The 14,573-nt window shown below is 21.5% G+C and overlaps 1 protein-coding gene across 1 annotated transcript in view; it reads left to right on the top strand.

Annotated features, from left to right (window-relative positions):
* Positions 1–11,905, top strand: part of Taf3 (TBP-associated factor 3) — a 17,259-nt gene extending 5,354 nt beyond the window's left edge. The window contains exons 6-10 of the mRNA XM_017897906.1: positions 1,833–2,012; positions 2,123–2,223; positions 2,457–2,784; positions 10,764–10,864; positions 11,445–11,905. Coding sequence (XP_017753395.1) covers positions 1,833–2,012; positions 2,123–2,223; positions 2,457–2,784; positions 10,764–10,864; positions 11,445–11,580 — 846 coding nt within the window. The 3' untranslated portion in view covers positions 11,581–11,905. The remainder of the gene's footprint in view (positions 1–1,832; positions 2,013–2,122; positions 2,224–2,456; positions 2,785–10,763; positions 10,865–11,444) is intronic.
* The last annotated feature ends 2,668 nt before the right edge of the window (positions 11,906–14,573 follow it).

Genomic DNA, 14,573 nt, shown 5'->3' with positions numbered 1-14,573 from the left:
TTTTTTTTTTCAATTAAAATATATATAATAACTTCCTGATAGGTGATAACAAAATTATTTGTTTGACATTATTTGATCAAAGAATTGATATTGCTTTTTGTATGTATTTCATAAGACTGAATTCTATTGAGAATAATTAAGACAAATGAACGATAAGTAATGTTCAAGTTTCATACAATTGTTCAGTAACTTAAAAAAGTAATTTCAATCGGACAATGAGTATCAATTACAATTTTTATCATTTTTATTATAAAACGATTAAATTTTCATAAAACCATTATTAATAAATAATAGAGATGTTCTTAATGAAATTAAATCCAAATAGGACTTAATTTGAATTACATCTATAAGAACTTGGATTACAGTTGTTTTATTTTATTTTTTTAATAACATTAATAACTAAATGAAATTGCATTTGAGTTTGAGTAAATTTTGAGTAAAATTTGAGAAATTGCATTTGAGTAGAACAATTCAATGCATCAAAATCTAAGTGGCTAATCATTTAATCATTTTAGTCTGAAATTTTATAGATTTTCTATAGACTTGAAAATTTTAAAGAAAGAAATGTGAAAAATGTTTACATTTTGTTACTTCTTAAAGGTTTTTGTTATTCATAAAATTTGAGGATAAATCAGTTGAAATTAGTTGCATAGTTTCCAATAAATTTAGTTATATTCAATTGTGTATTGCATTCTATATATATATAGTTTTGTTCAAATATTTATTTCGATTAAAAGAAAAGAACAATTTATAAAGTATTTTATGATACAAGCACAAAAATTACTTCACGATTTGAAATGTGTTATTAAACACAAAATATTATTAAAATTCAAATGTGGATTTTTATAATTTTGATGTATTTAAGTACAATTTAATCTTTGATTACATTATTTGTATAAATATCATTTTTTTTTCTTTTTTTTTTATTATATTTGCAATTGAATTAATTTGTAAATTTGTAACAAATTGTTTAAGAGAAATATAACCATTTATAAATTTTTTAAATAATGAAGCAAAACTGCAGAAGACTTGTTTATAATTTTTAAATAATAAAAATATTTTCCTATAACAACTGAATATATTTAGTAATCCAATCCTGATTTCACATTGTTGATCAGATCCTAAATTCAAATTAAAATCAGTGAAATAAACAGTGAATAAGGTACTAAAACTGTAATAATTTGAGTTCAGAGACAATAAATATTTTATTTACTTAAAAATTATACTAATTGGGTCAATGTTTGAATTCAATTTAATTGTAATTTCACTGACATGTTGCAATCCTTTCTATTAAAGAAAAAATACAAATTATAAAAGTTTGATTTTTTATCAACCTAAATGATAATTCAATGTTCATTAATTTTAAATGTCAAGAAACGGGTAATCTTTTCTGGGAATTACATGAATTAATTTTTTCAATAAATTTGTAAATATTTATTGGAAATATAAACTGGAATATTCTGATGTTTTGTGTAGTTTCGAAAATTTATTTAGATGATCAAAATATAAGATTTCAAGCATATGGTTACATGTTTAGTATTATAGCCAAAAGTATGTTCATAAATATAAAAAATATAAGTTTAACCAAAGATTTGAGAATTTGATGTATATTTTATTAATCTTTACTTTACATGCCTGAAGGTGGACTTAATTTATGACATATTTTACTTATGTACCTTTAAATTTTATAATTAATTTTATCTTTATGGAAAGTTGATAACATCATATTAAATATTGAGACATTTTAATTAAGATATTTTTCTTAAATAATTTGTGATAAAATATAAAGGCCTTATTATTAAATATGTATTGTATATAAATTTTGTTTTCAGAAATCAAAGGAACATAAAAAAGAAAAAAAAGATAAATTGAAGAAGAAAAAAGATAAAAAGGAAAAACACAAAGAGAGAGGAGAAAAAATCAAAGAAAAGAAGGACAAAATAGATAAAAAGGAAAAGATAGATAAAATTAAAGATAAAAAAGAAAAGAAAGATAAGCGAAAAGAAAAAGAGGTATAAAAGTCACTAATTATAATTATTTCTATTTTCTTTTTGTGATTTTTATGATTTTTATGAAATAATTTTAGATTAAAAAACTGATATTTTATATCATTTTACTGTAGAAAGAAGATAAAAGTTCAGAAGCTGTACCTAAAATCACACTAAAATTAGGTACAGCTTCTCCAAGGCCGCCAACACCAGATACTGCTCCAATGAAGAAAATGTAAGCTTAGAATTGTCTTTTTATTTTATTAATAATTTACTATTTCTTAAAAGTATTTGTTATTCCTGTACTTTATTATTGCATTTTCTTTTTTTTTATCTTTTTATTTTATGTTAAGTAGTGCAGTACAAACATTATTCGTTTATTTATTATAAAATATATTGTGCGTTAATGTTAAATACATTTGTTGTATTTAATAACGCATATGTTATTATTAGGGAAATGTGTTATAGAACTATAAAGACATTGCTGAAGAAGCCTGAGGATGAAACAAAACGAGAACCAAGTCCAGAGTTGGCGAAAATATCAGCATTAGTAACACGGCCGCCAAAGCAAAAGTCGGCAAGTAAGAAAACAGAGGAGGGAACGTTAGATGGAAGCCCTGCTCTTCCTACAGATACTTTCTCTGCCAATCTTACTAGTGTGCCACACGCAACAGTTCCTCGAGCAAAGAAATCTCTCTTTAAAGCCGTAATTCAAAGAGAGACTCCTCCATCTCAATTTGATCCTGTTCCTAAGCTCCCAACTCCTCTGATGCAACCACAGCCATCGTTTTATTTTGTAAGTACGTTTTTATACGATAATCATATATTCCAAATATATAAAAATGTTATATTTTTAAATAAAACTCAATTGTGTTTTCAAATACAATATTTTGTTATATCTTTAAATATAACATTTAATTATATTTTTAAATATTTCAGAATATTTCAAATACAACTGCAATTAAAACATATTAGGGCTATCACAGCTTACAAATTCAAAAGAAATAATTTTCTTAACTTTTGTATAATCAATATGCTTTCTTTCATTTTTAGTTGAACTAGTTGAAATATAAATTAAACTTTTATTTATCTATTAATATAATTTAATAATTAAACTTATTAAAGATTTTAATAAAAATAATTACATTTATTTTTGTTAAACTTATGCTTCTTGTATATATTTATAAATATAAATTAGAATTTTTATATAAAATGATATATTTTTACATATAATCTTAGAAAATAATTTCATATAATTGTTAAAATCTAAGAAGAAAGAAAAAATTTGACTTTGACAAATTTTTTTGTAAATCTCTTATAGTAAGCTGAGATAACAGCCCTCCTTCATTAAACCAGATATTTATTAATTTTAATTGTCCATAATTATGTTTATATTAATATTACTATAATATTTAAACATATTTGCATCATATATACCTCAGATAAGAATATGATTTATTTCAATTTCAAACAAACATTTCACGTAAATATGAAATATCTTAATCATTTGATATATAACTGACATTACTTTTGATATAATGATTAACTCAACCCATCAATACCATTTGAACTTCATTCCATCCAATACCCCAGCTTCCCAATATTTCATTTTTTCTTTCTATGCATTCATGACTTGCGGTGACGGTATAATTTTCATTTGGCCTGCTTTGTTGTATAGATACATTTGTCTCTAAAGTGTGTATGTAGAACAACTTCATAGCCTACATTAGATTTGTTACGTATTTCGTGTTGTGATTACCAATTTAATTGATTATTTCCAATTTGAGCACTTCTATCACACTCAGTTAGGTGGAATCTTCTATAGTGAAAAAAGTCTCAGAACTTAATTACTTTAAACATTTAGAAATATTATGTATTGTCATCTTTTTAATGACAGAATATTTTAATACATAATTACATATTACTTAATATACGTAAATTTTAAGTAGTTAATTTCAAGTTCTAAGACCTTTCTTATTTTACACTGCTATTCAAATGGGTTTTTAACTTTCTTTTCTTCTTTTAGTATTTTCTTCTGCAATACAAATGCACATATGATGTACTTCATATCACTTGAAATAATATAATAAAAAAAATTTATCTGAGAAAAATATACTATTATATAACTTTATAATAGATTCAAATTTTTATAAAAGAATTTGATGAAAGTACATAAATAGGATTATTAGATCATTAAATTGTTCTAAATGTAATATTCATTTGCTACATATATCTGTAGAAAATGATTCATACAAACATTTTATACAAACATATTATATTTTATTTATAATTAAAAATTTTAAAAACTGTTTTAAAAAATATTGGATGATATATAAAACAATGAGGTGTAATTGCTAAAAATGTGTAAAATTCTTACCAAAAAATTTTTTTTTTTATTCAAAATAATGCAGATTATAAAAACTTGTTTGAGTAAGTGTATTAACTCTGCCCATAAAGTATTGAGAGATAAATGCATGTTATTTTCTTTTTACTGTGAAATTGTATCGTAATCTTTTGAAAATATTTTAATATAGTTTTCCTAATATCCTCATTTTAAGATATATATACTATCTTTGAGGAATTATAATTGCAAATAAAATATGTATATACTATACATATTAGGTGAATTATTTTTTTCTTTAAATTATATATCAATGATAATTCTATATTTATTTGTATGTCTTCATTTTATAATTAGTTTCCTTTTTCAATTTAGCATTTTAAAGTTTTGTCATATAATCATATATTATATATTCATATATTATTTTGCTATAATTTTAAAAAAATTATGTTCTAGAATTATATTTGATTAATTTGTATATAATTTTAAAATGTTACTATCTTTTATGAATAGTACCTTAAAACAATATGCAGCTTATTTTTGTAAAAGCTGTGAATTTTACTTTCATAACTTACCCACAAAGAGAATATTAGTTTGGATTTTAATAGAGAATGCAATTCTGAGGGAAAAAAGTATCAGTAAACTTGGAGTTGTAAATGTTTCCTTAAAAAATTATTTAAAAATTTTATACATCATACTTCTTTATAGAATATTAAGAAATTTTTATAAATGAAATTCATGAATTCTCTTATCTTACAACAATATTAATATTTGTTAAAATATTTTCCATCCTTTTATAATTGTAGTATGTGTTATTTTTATTAAATTTATATTGTTATAATTAAAATTCTTTTGTTAATATCAATTGATATTGAATCTGTTATACTTGTGAATTTTACATGTATATCATACATTTGACAGGTTTAAATATAATAAATAATGTAATATTCAATATTACGATGATACAAAGAAATGTGATGTACATTATTTCTTAACAATAACATTTTAAGGAAGCATTTACAAGTATGTTTGCAGCTTTTTACTTAGAATTTCAATTTTTGCCACCAAAAAAGGAAGTAAATCCTTGGCTTAGGAACTATAGGATTATTCTGTATATGATTAATGTAAAACCTTATATTTTCCTTTTTTATGTATAAAAAATATTTAAAGAAATGAAATACTTCAAAGAATAGAAGAATATTTAATATAAATATATAAATATGTAAAAACTGTTAAATTTTTTAGAAATGAGATATACATAAGACATTAAAAATACAATATATAAATTTAGTATGAACATTAATATATAACTAAATATTTTTAATTCAAAAAATTCTTTAGTTTTTTCTTAGTTTTCAATAGTTAATTTTGTTTTACAATGCATAGATATTTTTATATATTGTATTCCTATTATAATTTACAATAACTATAGAAACATAGTCTTGTGCTTGAAATAGTCAATATTTGATATATTTGATTAAATTAATTTATTCCCTTTGTAAGTAAGTATAAATATGAGAAAAGGTAACACTTTTGATTTGATTCTTTTATGATTACTGTGTATATACTGAAAAATGCGCTATCTTATTAAAATATTCAAAGTACATTAACAGAATATAATATTCTTATATATTTCAATAAAGTATACATTATATAATTTACTACTTACAGTTACAGTTAAAAAATTAATTGATTTGTATACTTAAAGTGTTAAATATATACAATGAGTCTTAATATGAGATGCAATGTGAAAATATCTAAAAACTTTTTTTAGATAACTTTTTGACATAAAAATATGTAGCTCTTGAAAATCGCGAAAAAAATAATATGAAAATATTAAATTTTATGTAATATATGTGAACAAGATAAACCAATTAAAATGACAATACTATGTTAACATACTAGATTATATTTTCATATTAGAAGAAAATATTTATTTAAAAATAAAAAAATAATCATGTTAAAAGTATTCAGTAAAGTACACATTATAGAAGTCATAGAATGCTGTTTTGAAAAAAATAATTTTAATAGTGTTTGCTTATTTTCTGTAATATCTATGCATTACTGTATTTGTATCCAATACATAATGTATTTATTATTATGTTAGTATATAAAGCTATATAAAATCTAATGTTTAATATATTTACATTTACTTTTTTTTTATTCTTATTGATTCTTCTCTATTTATTAATAAAATATAAATATATAATTTTTACTTATCTCTGTAAATAAAATTTAGGTCACTAAATGATATCAATATATTAGATTAATTTAATTTAATTTAATACTATCTTAGCTCACTAAAACCTAGGAAAAATAATATACATTATTATGAAAAAGTTTAGTTATAATATATATTTAAAAATAACAAATAATTTTTAAATTAATAATAAATAGTTTTAATGATAAGAAATTTAAATTAAAGAAGAACAAGTATATTAATGGACAAAATATTTTGTAATTTCTAAAATTAAATAAACAACCATTATAATACAAAAAGGGAAATATTAAATAGCTCACAAAATAGCAAAGGATTGGTTGATTGCATGCAACTTGCATGTTGTTATTAAACATAGCATGCAAAACAGTTAGGAATATAACCAACGGTTTTAACGGCACAGAGACGAAAGCAGATGCAGCTCTTAAAAAGGATGATGCTAAGGAAGACAAAGAAAATGGCAGGATCGCACTGCCCCCAACACCAACCACTACTGTGGTGAGTACATTCCCATTCTAAACAAAAGTCATTAGGTACTCCTTGTAAAGTATCATCTATTTTCTATCTGTGTCAATTTTATAGAAACATATGGGTTTGTACGTTGTTTTTAGCTTTTGCTTGAATTTATCATAATTATAATATTAGAAAAGTTTTCAATTTTTAATATAAAGTTTTTATTGTTTTAAAATTTTTCTAAAATATTTTATCCAAGACTATTTTTGATAACAATTATAACTTATATAACTGTATAAATAGATTAATATAAGAACAATGTACATTTATGCTATAAAAAAGCTTATATATTTTATATAACAATCATACAATACAAAATTATATATTATATTCAGGATTTATATGTATTGATTGCTTGTATATACAAAATTATATATACGGGGTCTTATCTCCCAATTTAACTGAACAATTTTTTAGCATGTTTATTCAGTTATTCTAAATTAGTAAAATCATATACATTATACTTTATTTGATTTTCAAATAGGCATTACTTAATTTGTATGTCAAGTAATTACAAGGTATTGTACAAGCAAAAAATGAAAGTAAAAAGAAATTACAAAATAAAAGATAAAAAAGCAACTATAATAATTAATATTAATTGAGAATACTGCACATGCTATAGTTGAATAAGACTTCCAATGCTTATTTTCAGTAAATATGCGATGTAGTGTCGTGAACAATATTTATATTAAACCATATATTATAGACAATTGGCCTGTGACAAATTACAAAAATTTTCTAGAAAATAATTTGCCTTTATATTTAAAATAGATGCAATTTCTAATAGGAAGAATATAATTTCAATAGAATGGAGCACTATTACAGATTCCCACATGTCACAATATACTCTAATAAAAATGGCATGACCTTTAATATCCATTTTTCAAAAAAATAAATAGGACAATAAGGATCTGCTCTATAACCATTTTGATTGCCATTTTTATGTACATGCGATTTCTTTTCCTAAAGCAATTGAAATGAATTCAAATTCATAGAAATTTTATAGAAGCAAGTGGCAATATCAGAGATGAAACATCACCAATGCTGTAACAAGGTTTATAAAATATAGAAAAAAATTATATTTGTAAAAGAAGAATTAATAGTTTGGATGCTTTCCTTGTAAAAGGAAAAGTAGACGAATGCTTGGAAACTAAAAAAAAATATTAGTTTATTACAATTACACATACATAAAATATTTTTGTTTTTATTAAATCAATAATGAATATAATATGAATGTATATGATCTATCTAATTCAGAATGACTTACAAAATATGTTGAAGACATTGCTCAGTTAATTTTTGGGACACCATATAAATTTAAACTTTTCATGTTTAGATGTAAATATGCATTTACTGTAAAAACAAGATTTATTAAAGTATTTAAATTAAATTTAGAAAATTGGTATTTAAAAATAAAATTATATTATTTTATAAAAATTATGACTTTAATATTGAAATTAGAATTTCAATTCTGTATATGTTGATCAACAATAATTACATACTAAGATTTTGTTCCCCTTTCTCTATTTCCTTTTCTCTATCTATGAAATAAAGTTTGTTATTATTCATGAAGCAATATACTTTGTAACAGATACTACAATATAAAGAGATTAATATTTATTTAATAACGTAAAAAAAGAAAAATAATTATTATAGATTAAGTTCCTTAGAATAACAATATAAGATTTGTATTTGCATAAAGGTCAATTTAAAGAAATTAAGTCTTTTGAAACTATCATTTTAAATAAATCTTTACTATTTTTGATTTAATTTAATCTCACATAAATTGAAAATTTGAATTCTATAAGTTAAATGGAACAGGACTGAATTTTAAATTTATGTTAGATATAGATATAAAATAATATATTAGGAAAATAAAAAGTATTTTTATATTCATTTATGTCATGTATAACTAGTATATAAATACAAAATATTTATCATATATGTTGTCTTATACAGGATAAATTATTGAATGTTAGGATTCAAAAATTCTTCGATTTTTAACAAAAATAAATATTTAGAATAGGAAACACTTGTTAGGAAAGAATTATAATAAAAAGATAATATTTTTATGATTTTCGCGATTTCAAAGGTCATCAACATTTTTTTAACGTGGAATGATGTATTTTTATGATAATAATATTGTTGCCAATCAAAAAATAAATTTATCTATTCATTGATATCTAGATGATTTTTTAAAAAGTAATTTTTATAAAAATAAATCTAATGTAGAAGATGTATATAATTATTAGAAGACTTTTTGTATTATACATATAATAATTGAAGTATCATTTAACATCATTTTTACTTGCAAACTATTTTTTGTTGTTTATTGTTATCTCATATTTAATCATTTTAATATTTTCTAATATTTAAAATGTAAGAAATACCTATTAAAGTATAAAAAGAACCTTTTTATATTAGAATTATCTTCCATAAAAATAGCTATTTAAAAGACCATCTAAAAAATAACATACTACACGTGATGAATTTATATTTTTCTTCAACTTAAATGTTATAGTAATAGAAAATATCATTCTATTTAAGAAGTTATTGATATCCTAAAAATCCTGAAAACATATCTTTTAAAAAAATTAATTTTTACCCTCATAATACAATTACACTTTCAGAAACAAATATTTCTATGCTTAAATTCTCGTATCATCGAAACTAAGTTAGCTCCCTAGCTATTTCTCTCTTTCTTTCTCTTTCTTAGGTATTACTTTTTAATTTAAAAGAAACTACAATTTATTATTAAATATATTAAATTTGAACACATTTGTATTAATTTAACAATTAAGTATTTAGAATATAAAATAGAAAATAATAAAGCAAATAAATCTGAAAGATTCAGTAATTTTCCAATCTTGGATTAATGAGCTTGGTCCTCGAGTACTTAGAATATGAATTATGAAAGGAACAGTCTACTATAAAGTATGTTTTATTTGTGGGCCAAGTGAAAATTTGTTTAATTACCGCAGACCAACACCTTAATTTTTGTATAAACATGTTACTCCTTTCCTATTTACATTCATGTATATTAAGTCAGTAAATCATTCATCTGCATACATCATTCTCTCAAATCATAATTTATATATAATAATTGATATAAATATGTATTGTATACTAATTATGTGAATTCTATATTACTTTCAAGGTATTGGTTTCATTACTAAAAGTTTTAATTAATTTTTATCTTCATAACAGGTATTTCACCAATTTTACTATAAATTATTTATTTTATCATAAGTTATTGACTAAGCAATTTATAAATACTAATAATCATAATTATATCTCTATTTTAATTTAACTTTAATTACTTTTTATTCATATCTCAGCTTACTAAAAATTATGTATTCACATATGAATAGTTACATATTACAATTAATTTCAAAATATTATATACAATTGCCCTATTGTTTTCTGTTGTATTTTTTTGTTCTTCTTTTTTTTACATTTAAATATATCTATATATGTTATAATATTTAAAAAACATTTTAGTAATTTTATCAATTCCCTAATTTTGTAACTACAATATAAACAAAATATAATATTTAAATATGTTATAAATTTAATATATACTATATACTTTTTAATAACATATTGTTAATATGTTAACGAAATAGAAAAGATGGGTTGGGTTATCTAAATACATAATAAAAGAGAAGTATATTGTGTTTTTATCGTGATATGAGTCTTTCAGGATCAAGGTGGTAATAAAGTTTGGATATGTCCTGCATGTGGTAATCAAGATGATGGCTCACCTATGATTGGTTGTGATGATTGCGATGCATGGTATCATTGGTAAGTGAATATTGATGAAATTATTATTTTGTGACAATAATTACTTTGTGTTATGCTAAAAGTTAAAACAAAATTGCTATGTTCTAATATGAATAAATATGTATTTTTTATATTATATATTGACATAAAAAGACATAAAAATATCCGGAATTTAAATTTTCTATACTTTTTAACATTTCTTGTGTGTAACATTTATATAAATTGGAATGCAAAAAATCATAACAAACAATTTTTTTAAAGTAGATATTAGAAATTACATATTTGTAATAGATCAGTCTGTAATGGAAACAAATCTAGCAATTGCTTGATCAAACATGAACTTCATTTTTAGTCTATTTATGCTTTTGTACTATTATTATTATGTATTACTCCCTTTTTTAAATATTTAATTTTTTATTACAAGATTTTATTCTGCTAATACTTAATTATTTTGTGCTCTTTCCTTATTTTATGAAATATAGCAGAGAAAAAGAGATTTTTACTAGTATTATTAAATATTTAAGATTTGATAATTTTTTTCTGCTTCGAGATTAAACTAATTTACCTTTTGGATTTAATTTACATATTTTCAATCATATAGGGTATGTGTTGGTATGCAAGTACCACCAGCTGAGAAGGAGGATTGGTATTGCCGTTTCTGTATAGCCAAAAAACAAGAACTTCATCATGATAAAAAGAAGAAAAAGAGGAAGAAGAAGGTGAAAGTTGCTGCCTAGTACAAGCTACCCGGGTCTTGTGTAAGATCCGGCATAGCGATTCAAACTGCTACCAAAGTTAAAAAAGACAGCAAGCTTGGTGTAAAAAATATAAAAAGCAAGAAATTGTCAAAAGCAGAAATGAAGTTACAAATGAAATCGTTAAAGGAAAAATCTGTACCCATAAAGGGAAAGGCTGGAAAGACTATCATGAAAGTTAAGACTGTAAAGAAAAAAAGTAAAAAGATGAAAGATAGTGCAATCCAATTAACTTAAAAAATGTTATCTTTTGTGACCGTTAACACAAATGCATAATTTAATTTTAACACGTTGATAGCTAATTCATAAGCACACAATCATTAAATTTTACTAAATTTTATACTATGTTATATTACTTTTTTCATAATAGTTATATTCTTCTCGTAATAAGAAAATATGCAGTATCTATTACATTACATTGATACAATATATATAATATAAAGGATAACTGTTGTTATTTTCATAAAATTTAAAAGTGATATAACTAAATTTAAAAATAATGCAAATTATAGAATAACAATACAATTTTTGAATAAATCTTGTAACAAAGTAAGTTTTCTAATTATTACATAAAAAATTATTTAAATTTCTCTTAAAGAATTTTTTTATTTTGTGAAAGATAAAAAATTTGAATTTTGTTGCATACATTTAATTAAATATTTATATTTATTGTAATTCACTTATATACTGAATTAATTCAGTTGTTTATCAAAATGTATTAAATGTAATGAATATTTGAAAAAATTATATTGTAAATGGATATAATTTTATATATTTTTTCACATATTAAATTATTAATAGAAAAAGCTATTGTTACCAAAAATATTTAATCTTATATATGTTCTTCGACTTTGTGTATTTTTCAAATTTTATATTCACGTTTATGTAGGTTATATTGTAAATACAAAATGTATTTTATACATTTGCATGATCAAGAATATTGACCAAAATATGTTATATCACTAGCACAATTAACTCTTCATCACAGGTCTTTACAAATATTATTTTTGTGTATTTTACCAAATCAAATATATAATGGTTGCGTGTTGTACATTTTAAAAGATTAAGAATAACTTCCTATTTCTTTTCAGACATCAGAAACATATATAATCCTAACAATGTGAGCAATTGTGTTGTATGGAAATAACAGTAAAAATTCAAATATAAATAATATGCTTCATATATAGCAGTCAACGTGTTAAAACTAATAATGTAAAATTAAAATCTAGTAAAAAAATTCTATTTTTCTTTATTAAAGCAGAAGCTTCTGCACAATGATATATTATGTACATTCTTTCACCTATATTTAGTGCATTCAAGTCATCCCATAACTATTAACTACAGTGATTATAATTATAAAAAATCGACTGATTGTTTTGCACTTGTAATATTAACCCTTACAACTCTGATTATTTTTGTAACTTGTTCTTTAATTTGTAAATAAGAAAAGTATTTCATGCGTTTATTATTTCTAAATAATTGTGAAACTTACAATGCATGATGTACAATATAAAATATATATTTTTTATAGAAATAAATAGCATTTTGCTTACCACATTGATACCTACATGGATAAATTTACTCATTTTTTAGATTGGTAAAAATCACCTAAATGAGTAAATCTATCTCTTCAGTTGACAATAAATATTATATATATTATATAATTTAATTATGATTACTTATAACATAATTATTTACTTTACAAATGAATACAGGTGGCATTACAAAATATAATCACACAGTTGGGTCTCAATGTGATAAGAGCAAAAATTTAGTCAAATAAAACAATAAGATTTAAGCATTATATTCATTATTTATTATTCTGGATATAAATGATTAAGTTAAATTTTATCTCATTGCCCTATAATTCTTTTCTTATTTAAATATGGAACGATAAATGAAGACGTCTTTATTTGTGAATAATAGAAAAATTTAAAAGTTGTTAGGGTTAATTTTAATATCATGCAAAAAAACATAAAAAGTAATATATTAAACATGACTATTCATAATTCAGATGTCATATTTTTTTTTGTTGTTATTAGTTTGAGCATTATAAATATAATAGAAATAGACTTATAAAGTCAAGATTAGAATCAACGGAAAAGAATAATTGCATAAATAATATTGTACTTTATAGTTTTATATTAAAAATTAATTAAGAAATGATTAATGATATTGTAATAATAATGATGATGTATTCATAATACAGTGAACAGATGTAAAAGTAAACAACTTCTACAATTAAGTGAAACATAGAATTAAATTGTATTAAAACATTTTTCTAATGTTAATAACTAAAAATCATCTTGCAAAAAATAAATGTAAATAATTTTTTGTACATGATAATTATATACATATTTCATGTAAATCATTTTTATTGTATTATAGAAGCAATGCTTATTAAAAATGAAATAAAACATGTTACATATTTAAAAAGGGTCTATATAATGAATATTAACCAAAATTTAAATTTGAAAATCCTACATTATTTTTATTGCTTTGAATAGGTACAAACATCATATTTTCAATAAATTCATGTAAAATTACAATATTAATTTTTACAATTTTAATTTGTTCTATCTTCATTTGATTTATATTATTTTTCTTTATTACACATAATTGTCACAATATTAAATAAATATAAATATTCTAAATTTTGTTATATTTTACTATATCTGAAGTTATTTTTCATGTTTTACATATACTATAAAATTAAATTACATTTAACATTACATGGTTCATTAATCTACACATTTAATATTTTTTAAATAAAGTAATAAAGTCTAAACATAATTTAAACAAATTTTATTTTAATTGAAAGCAAATAATAATCCTTAATAATCCCTAATTAGATTAAACACACAACCACATATATGGTCAATATAATTAGATATTGATAAATAATTATATTTAGCTACTAAATTACTATTTATGACTATATTGAATCAATATTCACTAACTTATAAAATATATCA

The sequence above is a fragment of the Eufriesea mexicana genome, unplaced genomic scaffold (assembly GCF_001483705.2).
Source record: "Eufriesea mexicana isolate 0111107269 unplaced genomic scaffold, ASM148370v2 scaffold598, whole genome shotgun sequence".
NCBI classification, from domain to species: domain Eukaryota; kingdom Metazoa; phylum Arthropoda; class Insecta; order Hymenoptera; family Apidae; genus Eufriesea; species Eufriesea mexicana.
This window is presented reverse-complemented; position numbering and strand designations above follow the sequence as displayed.